Source organism: Hypomesus transpacificus, chromosome 15 (genome assembly GCF_021917145.1).
Source record: "Hypomesus transpacificus isolate Combined female chromosome 15, fHypTra1, whole genome shotgun sequence".
NCBI lineage: Eukaryota > Metazoa > Chordata > Actinopteri > Osmeriformes > Osmeridae > Hypomesus > Hypomesus transpacificus.
In genome coordinates, this window is record NC_061074.1 from 11,330,023 (window position 1) to 11,347,020 (window position 16,998).

Here is a 16,998-nt window from a genome sequence, read left to right on the forward strand (position 1 = left end):
TGCCGTGCAAACATTTGTGTAGGCCATTAAATCAACAAATGTACATTTATCACATTGATGTGATATGAATGTCTTTGTTTTTCATACTGTCTGTCTGTCTCTCTCTCTCTCTCATGCTCTCCCTCTCTCTCCCCCACCAGCACTGCCAGTAACTCGAACAGGAGCACGCCTGCCTGCTCGCCCATTCTGCGTAAGCGCTCGCGCTCGCCCACGCCCCAGAGCCTGGAGGGTGAGACCATGGTGGAGAAGGGCTCGGACCACTCCTCTGACAAGTCCCCCTCCACGCCCGAGCAGGTGGTCCAGCGCACCTACTCGGTGCAGTCTGCGCGCAGCGGAGGAAAGAACTCCAAGGTGAGCCTCGTCGCGCAGCTCCGTCACAGGCCCCCCCCCCCCCCTTGTTTACACTCTCAACACAGGATAGGGTTAATGGTTACAACTCCCGAGGTGAGCCTCGTCGCGCAGCTCCGTCACAGGCCCCCCCTCCCCCCTTCCACATTCTCAACACAGGAGCCTAGCTTCCACTGGAATACGCTTCTCCTCCCTGGGATCAGTGTAAGGATTTCCACAGCGCCAGCTGGTAACATGCATCATGGGAAGCGTCTCGTTTGATGGATATGGGAAAAGTCAAAAAGGCAGGGCGCGAACAGGAGAAAAATACTTTATCCATAAAGTTGGTGACGAGCAATATAGCTAGTTGCACAGTGTTTCTGTAGTGTCACATAGTCAGCTTGAAAACTGGGCCTACTGCATCCTTGAACACTATCTTCACTGCAGACTATAACACCTTGCTTTGAACACACACCTGAACAGTTACAGTGGAATATGACACGGAAACAACTAGATGTTTTACTCTTGACAATGTGCACTCATTTAGAAAGGCCGCCTTATTCATAATATAAGCCCCTAATACGCTGTTATTAACATGTATTGGGTAAGACCGTAAACTGTCAAATGATTATACTGTAAAGTGACTGATGAGCCCAAAGCTCCAGTCATTTAATGTGAAAAAGGCTGATGTTGATGGTTTGGTATGAGCTCTGTGCTTTTTCGTTGCCATTTCATAGTGTTGTTTACCCCCTCATACCCCAGCATCAGCCCTGCCATGTTATGTACTGTAGACCCAGGAAGTCGTGTCCTACACAGCCATACCGCCCGCCGTACTATCTGAATTGTTGCTGCTCAATAGGATCACAACCTTCAGGATCCAGGTCAGCTCTGCGACAGAATTGTCTCCAGTTATTCATGTCCAGACCACCCAGATCCAAAGGACTCCACTCTAGACAGGCTAGACATCCATCCACCTCCCGTCCCCCTATCTTCTCCTCCCAGGCCTCGTGTAGAGCGCTATTGTAATGAGCAGCTCCCCGCTCCTCAGACATCACTGTTGCCGCAGGCTCTCAGTGAGGCGTGCTTCTGACCCCGGAGAGGTCGGAAGCGGGTCGAGAGGTTCTAGTGGGGCTCGTCTCCGTCTCGAGGGCGCTGGGTGAAGGGCGGTGGCGCCATCTTGTTTGTTCATTAGCTCGATCCAGCTTCGCCTTGACTCAAGCTGAAAATGGTCAGAGAAAAACATTTAATTGATATTCATCTGAATTTTTCACTATATCCTGATATATATATATGCAAAATTCTAAATCAAGGATACTCAATACCTTTTTCAGTAACCATCACCTTTACTTCCCAAAAATTCAACCTTTAATGCAAGTGAGAATTCAAGAGGACCGCTTAGATGTGTGATTTTCAAAGGAAAGATCGTTTTCACAGATTATAGACGTTTTTGAACAATTTGATAAGTCAGTCCTTCATTGTATGAGGGGTTGGGACAAAGCAAATGTTTGTCTGTGGATGTAATGATGTTTTCTACTTTTGCAGTTTATGCGGTGGCCTGCTTTTGTAATTGGTGATTGCCGTAGGCCAATAATGTTTGTGTTATCTCAATTCACAGCCATGATTTCCCCCCATCCATTTTCTCATTCACTAGTTGCTCTAGTAGATCTCCAGCCCTGTTGGTGACAGTTAGTCCCTTCTGTGACCATTTTTGTTCTATTTTATCCATCCTTCTCTTCATACACAAGAGGCGCTTGCTTTTCTTTCTTACTTTCGCTGCTAGAGTGTCATATAAAATGTCTGTGATCTGAAACTGACTGTTCTACTCTTCTTTGGGTTCCTTCAGCTGTCGTTTTTTCTTGCAGTTCCTTTATTCATTTGTTTTTTTTCGTTCCTGAATTTTCTTTTTCTTCTCCTGATGCATGCTAGTCTCACAAGCGACTTTCCAAAGTAAGCATTACTCTTTTCTGTTCTCTGCACCCCTATGCTCCCCGCCTTGTGTCCTGTCTTGTGAGATATTCTGTGCGCCACCTGCCCCCCCCCCCCCCGCTCTCCCTGCAACCCCCTCCCCTCTCCCCCCACCCCACCCCCACCACCACCTTGGCAGATGGCATCCATTTTGTTGTGCCCAAGCCCACTCCTTTGTCGCCCTGCCCGCTTTTGAACACACCCTATTCTCCTCCTCCCTTCTTCCCTCAGTGCTAGCCTCCAAACATGTCTCTTTCTCTCTCTTTCTGTTTCTTTTTTCCTCTCTCTTTCTCTCTCTCTCTCGTTTCATGCGCTTTGGCCTGTCTGCCCTCCCCTCCCTACAGCCTGCCCCCCATCCCAAAATCCATTAAGACTTGCACATGACCCCATCGTTGTGTTTGAGAGCCCCAACCCCCCCACCCCCTTTATAAATAGTCATCTGTGATACTGAGTAAGTAGCTGGAGAGGGGTGGGGGGGGCTTTTAAACCCTCTCTGCATCCATCCTTATGACTCCTGGCACATCATGAATATTTGATTAAGGCCCGGCCTCCCTCTCTACAGGAGATGCCCCCTCCTGCCAGGCACCAGCAGACCAAAATATCTCGCTTCTTATTGTCGTGCCTGCCTGTCACGCTCTGGCATTTCAGCGTCGATCCACAATCCTGTTGATCTGCTGATGCTCCTCTATTTCTCTGTATTCCGGTTTGATTTTGTACAGGCAGGTACGCTGAAAAGCAGTAAGACAGGCAGACCGACAGACAGACAGACAGACAGACAGACAGACAGACAGAAAAGCTGACAGTCAAGCAGGTAGACTGGCACAGACCCAGACTGGCAGTGTTAATGGCAGCCAATAGCCATGGGTTCACTTCCCCACAGCCACACACACACACACACACCAACACACAGAAACCAAATAGATAGATGACATCACCCCTCAGGACTGCCAACCCCCACCCCACCCCCCTTCCCTCCACCCTCACACGCCCCCTCCCTGCACAGCCCCTGCCAACAAGTCCCCAACACCAGCGGCCGTGTGCGGTCGTCCGGACAACGTGAGCTCTGTCACCCCTACTCTAACGCAATCCAAATATCAGGCGGGGCCGACAGAGGGGCGTCCTCGCCGGCGGGGGGGGGGGGGGGGGGCCTCACTGGTGAGCAGACAACAGGCCGATTGGCCGCTTCAGTGGCGATGGCCCCGCGCCCATCGTCGTCGGTTTATAGACTGTAACTGCTGAGGAGGCACAGAGAGAGGGGCCGCCGTCGTACTGTACACGTACCCAATCACTGAGGGGGCTTCAGAAGCGTCGACCAATTAGGACCAGTCGCATGACGGGGGATGCGAGGAGAGTCGCGCGACTTGACAAACTTCACAGCAAGGGAGTGCGGGGTAGCCGGAACGTGCTCTGGCATTGGCACTGCGCCCGTTTGGATTGAGATTAGGAGTTGGAAACGTAGTGCTTTGTTGGCTAGACATGAGTTCATGTTGGTCTTTTCTGTCTAGCTTTATCGTTTGGTTGTTTTGCTCACTCCTTTGTTAACTTTTTCGTTTTCCTTCCAGTATGACAGACTAAACCTGATTAAAGTAAGCATTGCTTTTTTGTACTTTGACCCCCTAGTCCAGTTTGACCCCCCCCCTCCCTCCCCTCCCCTTCCACCCTCTCCTCTGTTGCTGTGGCATCTCAATAGTCTAAGATAGTCTCCTCTCCTTGACTCCTTCCCTCGCCTCTTGAAACAGCTCTCTTTTCCTTCCTCGGCACTGATATCAAAATCCCACAGGCCAAAGAAAATTGCCAGTGGTTCCTCACTACAGAATATTGCTGAAGGCCCTATCTTGTCTTTCAGGTGTTCAAGCTTAGGGTAGAGACGTTGAGATGCGTCCAGGTGTGTCGTTCTCGGACCAGTGCCCTCCTGAGGTGTTGCACTGTGTACCCAGCAGATCATTCCTCAGTGTTCTCCGAGTACCCTTCACCTGCGGGCTTCACGGTTCGTCCCTTGTGAGGAGAAAATGCTCATTTACTGTAGATTAAGCAGTGAACCCGGACGTTCGAGAAATCCAAACCAGCTTGTTTTTAATCTCTTGTTGTTGGCCAGCCTGGTGGCTTTTTGCATTATCCGTGGTGTTTTGTTGGACATACACACAGGAGCAGCACAGGTTGACCTTCCCGGGCTTGTGTATCCATTTTGTAGGTCACTACTACTCAGACCCCGTTAGCGAGAAGGCAGCCTGTTTGGCTAACGTCGTAGCTGCTGTGTCTGGTTGTGTCGTGTCGAGGAGAGGGCTGGTCGGCTGACGTGCTGGGTCTGGCTGCCCAGCAGTAGCGTGTTGCGTAAAACAGTCTGTATTCCAGGGCAAGGCTCTCTGATCTGTGGAGGAATCCGGGGCAGGAGATAAACACACACACACTGCTGCAGTACACACGGGTCCTGTGTTACCCGGTCACGTCATCGGGGGGGGGGGGGGGGGGGGGGGGGGGGGGGGGTCGTGTGTCCACACACTGCCTTGTCCCCCTTCGAGACCCGCACGCACAAACTCTCAGTCCCGCATTCCAAGCACATGGAATACAGCAAAACACACACAGGCCAACGTGCACACCGGTAAACACACGAGCGCACCCGCGGACACTTAGCGCACCTAAGTCTCCTCTCGCGTCTCTGTCACCTTCAGATCAGATTATCCCGCAGTAAAGCCGCCGCCGTCAGATCCGGCCCCAGCGCCTCTCTCTACCTCAGACAGGGAACACTAAACGCTCGGGCCATGCGATATTCAACTCTCAATCGAACGTAGCAGCCGTTTAGGGTATCGCCCTTTTTGTAGCCTTTTAAAGAGAAACCATATTTCTTTCATGTATATATACATATAAATATATTTGAACTCTTTTTTTTAAGGTGCTTAAGGAAGAGTAGCTTCAAGGACTGTCAATCATGCTTGTTGGTTTGTTTTTGTCAATATCCTCCTTTTGCCCCATGCCCTGGATGGTCCCCAGCATGTCTCCCTTCACCAGTCCCCCATGTGCTCATGCCATTCTAAACATTCTCCATGACAGTTAGAACACGACAGGTGAGTTCCTCTCTGTCGACTGCGCAGCTTCGGTTGTGGTCTCGAAGAGATACACTACATCCGTGCTGCCCTCTGCTGTACGCATACAGACACAGCAGGCTCGCTCTCGATCAGCATCTCACCCATCCTGAGCAGGAAACTCCCTAAGGGCTAAATTATGTTCCACTGAATCTGGTTCGACACACTCTGAACTCCTTCCTTTTCCCTCAACCCATCCACTCAGAACCATGTGGTATGACCATTCCTTTTACATTTGCCAGGTAGAAAGACCAAAAGAAATGACTGGAGTAAAATAAAAAGGAGATTCCAAAGAAACGGTCCTACTGAAATACCTTTGTGTCACTCGCTAGTGGTCTCCGTGTTCCTTCGTAAACGTAGCTGAAAGATGACCTTCATCCCACTTGCTATAAATACCCACTGTGTTTGTTTACAGTACAGAACCCCCCAAGCCAACTGTTGCTGTGTCTTTGTCAGATTGACTTACTCTTGTCTCTCTCTCTCTCCTTCCTGTGACTGCTTCCACAGAAGAGCCAGAGCTGGTACAACGTAAGTCCCACCCCTCTCCTTTACTCTACTTTTGTCAGATTGTGTGTGTATGCGTGTGGGTGCGTGTGCTGAGCGGCTGGTCAGCTATTGTGTGTGTGTGTAAGTATGAGATGCACGCTCAGAGAGCGGAATGGGAATGTTGGTAATGAGGTGAAGGATCCCTGGCCTCTGTCCCGTGATTGGACAAGGACCCCAGTGACGTCATCTCCCATGAACCTCAGGTAACCTCAGAGACTGAACCTTCAAGCAGGTGGGACTTCAGGATCCATTTGGGATATGGGAGCCACTGAATGTGGATAACAATTTGGAAGTCACCGTGTCCATTTGAATAGGATTTGTTTAGATCCAACTCTCCAAACAGTCCCCACAGTTGTATGTTTTGCCACAAGAGGGTACCCCACACCGTTTAGCTGCCATTCTCATGCTGCACCCTAGATGTGCTCAATCTATGAATCTTGTGTATATCCAAAGTAAAGCCTCTGACGGCGACTTAGCATTTAAATGTTCCTGAGGTTATGACAAGAGAGTTTTCCGGTGTCTTCCGTGGTGACCCCAAGGGGAGTTGGGGTTGCCGAACGTAGTTCCGGCAGTTTCTTCTAACAGTGACAATGTTGGACTCTTTTTTTTTCTCCCTTGTGCGGTTGTTTTATCCTTTTTCTTTGTGTGTTCTCTGTGTCTCTGTGCTGTTTCCTCCCCCTCTCTTCCCAGCATGAAAGACAGCACATCCTGAGAGTAAGCATGAATAGTATTCTTGTGCAACTTGCTCTTTATCTCACTAACTGGACTTCCTCCATTTTCTTGGGTCTGACGTCCTGTGCCTCTCATCCCATTTCGGAGACAGTTTGGTTGCCACCTGAGCGGAAAACAACACCATATCAAGTTAGAATTAAGAGTAAATTCCATGCTAAACTGACAGACTTCCCAATGTGGTGTATCTCAAGACCGCCCGTTGCCTCACCGAGGTCAAGCCGAGTCTTGGATGAAAAGGCAACGACCATGTTAGTTTACCCAAGCAGCGCCCACTCTGAACGGGTGTTGTCTCGTCAAACAGGACGTGACATCAACATGGGAACATTTGACGTTACAGGTCAAAGTGGTGTTTCTAGTGTCTGAGGAAGTCAGCGACGCTTCTTCCCGTGACTCTGGCACACAACAGGTGGTAACAAATCTGCGCTCCACGCATCCTAAAACTAAAACCTACGAGACGCCATCTGTGTGGACCAGCCTCGTCTGACGGAGGTGGAGCACGATGCTACTAGCATTAGCATGTTCCCCCTCTCCAGCTCAGTGTTCAAGTACCTATCATGGTCCGAATTGTTTTGGTTCCGGTGTTGAGTTTGGGTGTACCTCCATGATGCACCTCCATCTTGTCGAACAGAGGCATGGTCCATAGATGTAAATGCTTTCTGATATTCTTACGGGGAACTAACTCAATTTCCTCTCTCTAATGACCCATTATTGAATTAGTCAATAAAATACCATGTACATTTGGTGCTATTCTTATAAACATTAATTTAGAGTAGTCTAATTGTTCATCTTGACACCAATGTAGAATTAATGATTTGACATATTCTGTTAGTGTATGTGTGTGCCTGTTTGTTTGTATGTGGCCACAAGTCCGTGTGTGCGTATTTATGTGTGTGTGCGTTCATAACTGCGCATGTGTCGTCTCTACATGGCTGTGATGACCTCCCATGGCACTGAGTCCACAGTGATTACATCCCAACCGTCCTAATGTGAGCTCTGAGCCAGAGAGACAGACAGTGTGTGTGTGCGTGTGCATGTGTGTGTGGGTGTGTGTGTGTGTGTGTGTGTGCGTGTGTATGTGTGTGTGTGTTTGTGTGAGAGAGATAGCAACCCACATCCAAGCGACTGGACTCATAGAAACGGATGAGTCACAAACAAAGAAGTGCACGTCAAGCACTTCCTGTATGCTTTCTTTGTAACTAAAGCTTTGACGATGGGGCTTATTAATCATTCCTCGTCAAGCTATTGCGACGTAAGCTAGGTTCGGACGTCATGTTTTTTTTTTGTTTTCCTCTGGAGTGTGTAAAGGTTTGAAGGTTGTCATCCCGTTCGCCTTTGAGATGCTTTTTTTCATCCAAAACATTCTGGGGTTCATTGACCCTGAGTGACGCAGGGAGAGGTAGAGGGGGGAGGAGGAGGATGGGGCTAGTGCAAGCACTTGGTTGTGATGTTTACCCTGAAGTCCGTCAATGTTCACACAAAGAGGGCCAGTGTAGAGGCTATCTACTATCACATGCTATGCCTCAGTCCTATTTGGTGAGAAATAGCAGGATTTTTTTTTCTCCAGTTTTCTCTGGCTACGGGTTACATTTTAGAACATAAGGCCAATATATACAGTCCCAACAGTAAGCAGGCAGTGCAATCGAGGTGAACCCTGCAATGAAGGCCACTTTTTTGGCCGTTTTGGTCTTGAAGGTGCTGACTGATGTTCTTACTGCTATAGTACATCTGTTTCTATTAACCCAAGGAACTGATACTCTACACTCATGCCCCTCCAAGGAATGACAGGCCATTGGCAGGGGAAGGTAGAATATGGGAGGTATCACTCACAAACACGCGCGCACACACACCTTCATTGACAGTCCCCTGTAGGCTTTTACAACAGCCCAGGGCAGGGCCATGGGTGAAAGAGTGGGCTCATTGTTGGCGTGGAGACGGACAGTAACCCCCCCCCCCCCCCCCTCCTCCTCCTCCTCGAGAGAGAGAGATGGAATGGAGCCCCACCCTTTGTGACTCTGGTGCCGGTCTCCGCCGTCTCTCTCTGTTTACCCAGGAAGTTAATGGTTAACACAGCGCCATAGCAACAATCTATATCCTGTCTCCATCACCTGAGACTGGCTGTGTTTTTGACACACTGTCTCCGGGAGCGAGGTACAGGTTGGAGATACTTGGTAGCTTCAAATAATCAAAAAAAATTGTATGCAAAGGGGACAGTACTGGGTCTTTGTTGTCGGTTGTTTTCGGAATGGGCGGTTATTTTGAGCTCTTGAGGAGTCTAACTCTGAAATTTCATCCGTGGGCGTGAAGGCATTTTCAACTGCAGCTCTTTCATGGGGAGCCTGCGAAAGGATTTCGCAATTGTACCGTGAACAAAGACAGCTCAGGACCATTTCCCCTGTCACGTTCAGTTTCCTGCAGCTCCCTGCTGCATATGATTTAGCTGGCGGTCAAAGGCAGGGGGGGGGGCAGTGGTGGTGGAAAAAGTACTGTTCAGGAAAGGGGTGGAATTTGTGGCTAACTTCCAGCACACACAGATGTGACCACGGCACACAGGCTGGATGAAACGCCAATGTGAGACTGAGCTGGTGGCGTTGTTTTTGCCCCTGTCCCTCACTGTAGGTTTGTGGTTATCGTAGCAAACTCTTCGTTGTGGACAGCGTCGACCGCTCCACGCCACAGCAACGGATCCCATTTCAGGAGGGCGTCGCGAATCTTGTTGGACGACACTTGAAACAGCGTAGAGGGAGGGATGGACAGATGAGCGCTAAGTTGTTTTGTTGCGTCGCTTCCAAACTTGTTTACATTCTGGCACCGTTGCTATACCTCTCCATATTTAGCCTTCAGTCTTAAATCCAGGCATGCGACCCCCACGTCACTTGTCTGAAGATTGATAGGCTTGGGTTTTTTTTACCGACCAAGGTAACTGGAGGTTGTGTGTCCACATCTGTTCCCTGGAACTCCGTCGCATTGTCAGTGAATAGGGCGGGAACAACACCAACTTTTACCTTCTCTCTGTCTCTCTTCTTTCCTTTCTGTCTCTGTTTCTGTCTTTCTCACGCTCCCCCTCTTTGTCTCTCGGCCTTTCCGTCATAGTTACTCAGAGTCCTTTTCATCTTTCTCAAGTCTGTCTCTCTTTATCTTTCTTGTTCCCTCTCTCCCCTTAACCAAATGTTTATCTATCTATCACTCCCTCCTCTGTAAGATAGTAGGATGGTTTACTTTTGCCTTGTTCACAGCTCGTCTGTCTGAGACATTGCGAGACGTTGAGATCTGGATATCCCCAGCCAGCCAGCCAGCACGCACATACACGCAACCACCCTTGCCAGAAACAAACAGGAGCAATAATAATAAAAGACTTGTGGGCCAGAGGTTACTAGAGGGCAACGACCGTAACTGCTCTCCCTGTGTATGTGTGTGTGTGCGCATGTGAGAGAGAGAGAGGCTGGGATCATGTGGCAAGAGTCAGCTGGATCCAGCGTTCTCTCCTCACTCTAAAAAGGGAGCAGCACCCACACTAGGGGCTAGTCTGTGCAGTCTCCAAGGCACCGGACAACAGCTCGGTGTATGCCGCCGCCCCGGACAAACTCAACCCAAGACCCGCGCGATAGACTGATTTTTGGGAGGGCATCAGGGGGATTTTAGGGCATCCGTGCCTCGCGCCGCCCCCAGAGGAGATCATGGAGGCTGACCCAGAGGAGGAGCGGCAGCGGGCCTCGGATTGGGAGGAGATGCTGGAGCTAGACGAGGCGCTGGCGGGCTGGCTGCTGCAGGGGCCCGCCCGGGGGGAGTGGGGGTGGGAGTGGGGCTGGGCCACCTCGGACCTCCAGGACCCCGACTGGGACTCGGAGGAGGTGCCTGCCGTAAGTGACCCCCGCCCGTAGAGAGCCGCACAGGTGTGTTGGGGGAGAGGGGCTGGAAAGGGGGGGGGGGGGATTGTGAGCGGTAGCTGGTGAAAGGGTTGGAGCTGGGGGAGATGGAACTGTCGTTTGGTAGAGGGTGGCAGTTTTTGTATTCTAGCATGACCATGAACACGATAGAAACAGAATGAGTCACTCGCTATTCGGATAGTCCTATGGTCCATTGTGCGTGTCGTGTGTGTATATGTGGTGTGGTGATTCTGTTGAACCATCTACAGTAGCACAGGCAAGATGTTGAATAGCAGGGTGAAAAGCCAGTTGTTACCGTTGTTAATTATTTTTTATTATTTGTATTATTATTATGGACATGGTAATGAATTCAAATATATACTGTGTCATTTTTAGTTTACACAAACAGGCTTCATTTCATATTCATCTCAAAGCTCGGTGTTGTTTTGTTAAACTATTGGTTTCCCTCCAAGTCTTAACTGAGTCACAGCCTTAACTGTGTTTCCACTTCAGAGTTGCCCAAGTTTTCAGGCGTTATGTGGTGGACATTAATGGGAACAATCTGTTGTTTTCCCCAAAGTTCTTTTTTTTGTTGAATTTTTTCTTTCCGAAAGGATGTCTTTGGTTACAGTATTGGCAGACAACATTTCCTGAAGCTGTTTCTCTTCAAGGAATAGCATCTGGCTAAGACACTTGGAGCACTTACCCACCCACCCACCCACCCACACACTTAGTGGATGCTTGCTCAGGGTTGTGGTACACCATAAACAAGCCTGTTGTCTGAAGCTCCGACCCAAGATAAGCCTGACCCTAATGGACGACGACATCTCCAGAGTGTGTCACTGCGTGTGTAAACAAAAGAAAAGAACATTCACTTTATGACCCAAAAATATTTTGACCACACCGACAAAAGAACCCCCCCCCCCCCCCCCCCCAAACAAAGCAGTCTAACAAATGGGGCATTTAAGGCCTTCATAAGATAAGATTATTTGGCGACATAGAGAAGGGTTTGTTGGAAAGAAAATCCAGTTGGATTTGGGTGTCCTTGTCCATTGAACAAATGGCACATTGTGTGTTTCGTCGTCCCCTTCTCGTCACGTAACAATGTATCGCTGACTTGGGAATGTGGCTGACACGAGGGAATGCTCGTCAAGCATGTTTTTATTGGGTTTTAGGTACCGGTGGTTCGGGCCATTGTTTTTTTGCCTCTCCTCTCACTAAGGATGAATGCAGGACGCCACAGGCAAAGCCAGTACATACATCTGCACCTCGGCATGCGGTACTGGGCATCCATCAGCAGTACTTGCTTGTCAAAATCCCCCCCCTATCCCCCCTTTAGTCCTAAAATATGACCCCACACCTCATTTTACCACTAACCCAACAAAAGCAGTGGGGAGGTTTTAACAAGGTTGTGTCTCATCGGGAAGTGGGTGTGTTCGTGGGTGTGCACGTGTGTTTGTGTGTGCGTGGCAGGTTGCGTGAGTGGGAGAGAAAGTGTGGCCTGCGCGTGTGTGTGTATAGGCGTCAATCGCGGTGTGCGTGTACGTCAGTGTGTGTTCCGGGAATCACGCGCTGCATTTCCCCCCTCTCACCCTTCCCACGCCCGCTCTGTCTCTCGGTAGGTGCTGAGCCCCACGTACAAGCAGCGGAATGAGGACTTCAGGAAGCTGTTCAAACAGCTGCCGGACACGGAGCGCCTCATCGTCGGTGAGGGGATTGAGGGGCACGCGCTGTTGGATGGAAGCTCGGTTGACGTGAATCTGTGTGTGTGGCGTGGAAGAAACATGGGAAAAATCCCCCTGTTCTTCCACAGTAGCGTGAGGTCAGTCAGTGACCTTTTGTGACCTTTGACCTGTGTCTCCCATCAGACTACTCCTGCGCCCTCCAGCGAGACATCCTCCTTCAGGGACGACTCTACCTCTCGGAAAACTGGATCTGTTTCTATAGCAACATCTTCCGCTGGGAAACGCTGGTGAGCTTCAGGCGTCTGGATCCTTCTGTTGTGGTCTCCGGTCTTTAGTGGTGCGGTCGTGTTGTTTTTTTTAATGAAGAGGATTGTGTGTGTGTGCTCGCGTCCGTAGCTGACCGTGCGGCTGAAGGACATCTGCTCGATGACGAAAGAGAAGACGGCGCGCCTCATCCCCAATGCCATCCAGGTGTGCACAGACTCAGAGAAGGTGAGACTTCCGACATGCCGGCCAGACGCCGACACAGCACGTGTGAACGTCTCCATCGCTTGCGGTCGGCGAAACGTAGCACAGTGGTCTAAGTGGGCCTTTTTTTCCTTTCCCCGTTCTCCCTCTCTAGCACTTTTTCACCTCATTCGGTGCACGAGACAGGACTTACATGATGATGTTCAGACTGTGGCAGAATGCTCTCCTGGACAAGGTAAGTCAAGCAGGATTCTGCGAGATCCTCACAGGTGTATTCCTATGGTAACTCTGCAAGATATTGATATATATATATATAGAGAGAGATATTGATTGATGCGTATTGAGCCAGAGTTGGGTGTTTTTGGCCTCTTCTCCAGCCCTTGTGCCCCAAAGAGCTGTGGCACTTTGTGCACCAGTGCTACGGCAACGAGCTGGGCCTGACGAGTGACGACGAGGACTACGTCCCCCCGGACGACGACTTCAACACCATGGGGTAGGCTCCTCGCCAGTGTGCCCCCCACCCCCCACCCCCCACCACCACCACCGTACACACCATCAAGACGCACACACAGAAACACACCTGGAATCGGCGCCGTCTGCACCGACTTATCAACACACAACACCAAATAGAGCCCCTCTCCCCCCACCAGGTTCTGCGAGGAGATCCCCAACGAGGAGAACGAGGTCGTCAACGACAATTCGTCCAAGAGCAGTGCCGAGGTAAGGCACGAGGGCAGCCCGCTGCCCGCGCACAAGAAGTCCCTCTCCACCAGCGCCCTGGCCACGCCCCCCGGCGGAGACACGCCCCTCTCAGTGAGTCCCGCTGACGCGCAAGAGGTCAGAGAGCCTGCGGACGGGGGAGGGGGAAGCATGTCGACGTCATCCGCAGCCTCATCCTTATAGCCTCATCCTCACAGCCTCATCCTTACAGCCTCGTCCTTATAGCCTCATTCTTATATCCTCATCCTTATAGCCTCATCTTTACAGCCTCATTCTTAGATCCTCATCCTTATATCCTCATTCTTATAGCCTCATTCTTATATCATCATCCTTATATCCTCATCCTTACAGCCTCCTTCTTACATCCTCATCCTTATAGCCTCATTTGTATATCCTCATCCTTATAGCCTCATCCTCATATCCTCATCCTTATATCCTCATCCTTATAGCCTCATCCTTATAGCCTCATTTGTATATCCTCATCCTTATAGCCTCATCCTTATAGCCTCATTTGTGTATCCTCATCCTTATAGCCTCATCCTCATATCCTCATCCTCATCCTTATATCCTCATCCTTATAGCCTCATCCTTATAGCCTTATCCTCATCCTTATAGCCTCTTCAACATGATGACAAAAAAGGGAACAAGATACTTCCATGTTATGTCCAACTACTGACTATGAGTGACTGAGAACTTGTCTAATTTTGCTTCCTGTTATTCAGGGTTGCAGTAAGGGTTAGAGTAAGGGATAGGGTTAGGGTAAGGGTTAGATTGACCCTAGCTTTGAAGGGGGCCTTTATGGTTCATTTGTGTACTCGGCTGACTGACCCGTCTCTCCTCTTCCTCTCGTTGCCCCCAGTTCGACCTGACTACGGAGGAGTACACCGACTGCCTCGCTGGCGGCGAGCTGCTGGCCATCCCCCTAGTGGATGAAGGTGCTGAGCCCAGGGGCCTGGTGCCCTCGCCCTCGCTTGACTTCAACGACAACGAGGACCTCCCCACTGAGCTGAGCGACTCCTCGGAGACCCACGATGAAGGTGAGGCCTCAGGACCTTGCAGAGCTTCGGCGAGCAGTCCTGCTCAAGAGCCCCTCCAGTGGCTCTGGTCTGAGATGTAGAAATGTAGTCTCCTCATTAGCCGCTGCGGCTGTGTTGCGGCTGTGGGTCTGCGTGCCCGCCATATTGGAGCGTTCAAGACCCGCTAGAAAACAAGCACAATGTGGATTGAGAGATGCAGACTTCTCTACAAAATGTGCCATAACTCACTTAATTTGAAATCGATTTTCCTTCCGTTTGGTTTGTTTTGAACGTGAGCAATTCAAGATGATGCTGGTTACTTATTGGAATTAAATGTAGTTTGAAGGCAGAGGATTTAACTAACCCTAACCTTCAGAGTAGCCGCAACTTCCAAACACAACTGAGACATTCAGGGTACAATCTATGAGTAGGCAACGTCAGGTGTAAATGTATACAAAATTTAACTTTTGTGAGTTTCTTCAAAAATTCAATATGGTATTGGTATAATGTTTGTTATCATATTTATAATGAAATATGGTCATTGGTAAAATAACCCCCAGTCAGTTCCTCCTTACTAGCCTGGCTGCCAGCCCAACTTCTCCCCGGCCACAAAAGAATTTGGTCGGGAAGTTGGGTCTGGAGGGTCTCGTATTGGGGACAACTATAGAAAACCAGAATCGGGACGGACCAATGAAATTGCCAGAGCGGGCTTTATACGATGATGAACAGTAACGTAATCAACAACGTCACGAAAGAGCGCTTGGGATGAATTCGTTTTCAACAAACAACATATTACGTTGCTCTGATTGGTTGTAGGTCTATCCAATTGAGCGAAGAGGCATTTGTTTTACGAGTTCGGTTGAAACACGCCCCGTAGTCACAGCCCAACGGAGAGTTTTCAGACTCATATTCTGAATTCTAGAATTATGAGTATGACAACGTCAGGCTACCTCCTTACACCAGTGACAGGAGAATTCCACTTCTGGAGGTTGGACAGTTGCCATTACGCACCCCAAGTCACAAATATTGTTAATCTATAATATTTTATTTTCATCTTCATTCATTCACTTTAGACACTATGCATACAATACTATTATACATAATAATAATAATAATAATACAATACTAAAATAAAAATTATTCAATACTACAAATCTATACTATACTTAAAGATACAAAGCTATAATGTAATGTAATACAATACTACATAAAGTGTAGTTTGTTTGAGGCCAATGTCTACCTGTGTCTTTAGAGCCAATAGGTAGGAGTCAAAGTAGTTCACATATCGCCCCCCCCCTCCTATAAACTGTTGTGGTGACATTCAGCTGTCTGTTCTAAAGGATTATTATTCTTGAAAAAGTATAGTCTTACAGAGCTTCTCTCTCAACCTACCACTTTGCAATTGCTGTGAAGTTTGACAGTTGGTTTCTGTCTTCTGTCACGATCCCGGGCATTGCACCGCTGTCTCTGGTGTTCCTCCAGCCGTGCCTGAGCCTCAGACATCTTCTGTTTGACTTGATCGGGGTCGAGGTGATGATGATCCTAGGAAACCTGGTGGCTAAGAAAGCACTATACAACACAACTCTTAGTATGTTGCCCAAAGGTCTGTGGGTAAAAACTGCTTTGTTACACTGACCAAGGTTGACGAGGTCATTCCGACACAGCTACAGGAACATCACTTGCCTCACTAGCTTCTGTTGATGTCTGAGTTGACCTAGCTTTATTGGGCACATTGGGAAAAATGTGCTCTTTACTTTCAACAGGTTTATTCGTAATGTTTGTTATGTTAGCAGGAGATCATTTTAATTCTCTTTTCAGTCAGTTCCCACAAAAATCGTTTGCTCAAAATCCTGCTGTCTGACAGTGGAGATAAAAAGATAAACAAAATGTTCACTTATATAGTGGTTAAATACTGAATAAATTGCCATTTGTGACAAGTCCTTACACAATGCCTATTTTAAATGTTTGGTCTGTCCAGCCAAATGCCACACATGCCTGCAGCGATTTTCCAAGCCTCCTCCTGCTTCTCTGTCTTCTACAGCGGTTGGCATCCAGCTTATTGGTGCATTACCGCCACCTTCTGCACAGGAGTGTGAATCAGACAATAGGCTTTCAATCTAAATCCCTTAAAAAATGAAATAACACACATACCCTACACACACACGATAATCTACATGTTTCCTCCATGCTTTACAGCCTACTATAAAATCCTTCTTACAGTCAGCCACCCTAGAATCCTATCCCTGCTTATCCATCATATCCTTCCAAAAACATGCATCTCTTAAGAAGGCTAACGGTATCCTGACCTGGACTCGCTCACCCATCCTCAGTAATCCTCTCCTGAATTCCTGTCCCGCTAATTCCCTTAGATTATTCCTCAACACGTCTGTGTCCCATACCCCTACAACTCAGAACTAAACTATCCACAGACTGTTCTTCCTGACATCCATCACACACAATATCATGTTACTAAATTATATATATATATAATTTAGTAATATGATAATGTATATATATTGTATATATATATTGTGTGTGTATATATATATGCATGACAGGGTTATAGTTGGGGCACTGTACACCAAACAGGAAACCG

The 16,998-nt window shown here is 48.7% G+C and overlaps 1 protein-coding gene across 1 annotated transcript in view; it reads left to right on the plus strand.

Annotated features, from left to right (window-relative positions):
• Window positions 1–16,998, plus strand: part of gramd1bb (GRAM domain containing 1Bb) — a 69,026-nt gene that overhangs the window by 44,858 nt on the left and 7,170 nt on the right. The window contains exons 5-14 of the mRNA XM_047035466.1: window positions 141–351; window positions 5,880–5,900; window positions 6,609–6,632; window positions 12,136–12,220; window positions 12,382–12,485; window positions 12,595–12,690; window positions 12,821–12,901; window positions 13,044–13,159; window positions 13,317–13,503; window positions 14,246–14,423. Coding sequence (XP_046891422.1) covers window positions 141–351; window positions 5,880–5,900; window positions 6,609–6,632; window positions 12,136–12,220; window positions 12,382–12,485; window positions 12,595–12,690; window positions 12,821–12,901; window positions 13,044–13,159; window positions 13,317–13,503; window positions 14,246–14,423 — 1,103 coding nt within the window. The remainder of the gene's footprint in view (window positions 1–140; window positions 352–5,879; window positions 5,901–6,608; window positions 6,633–12,135; window positions 12,221–12,381; window positions 12,486–12,594; window positions 12,691–12,820; window positions 12,902–13,043; window positions 13,160–13,316; window positions 13,504–14,245; window positions 14,424–16,998) is intronic.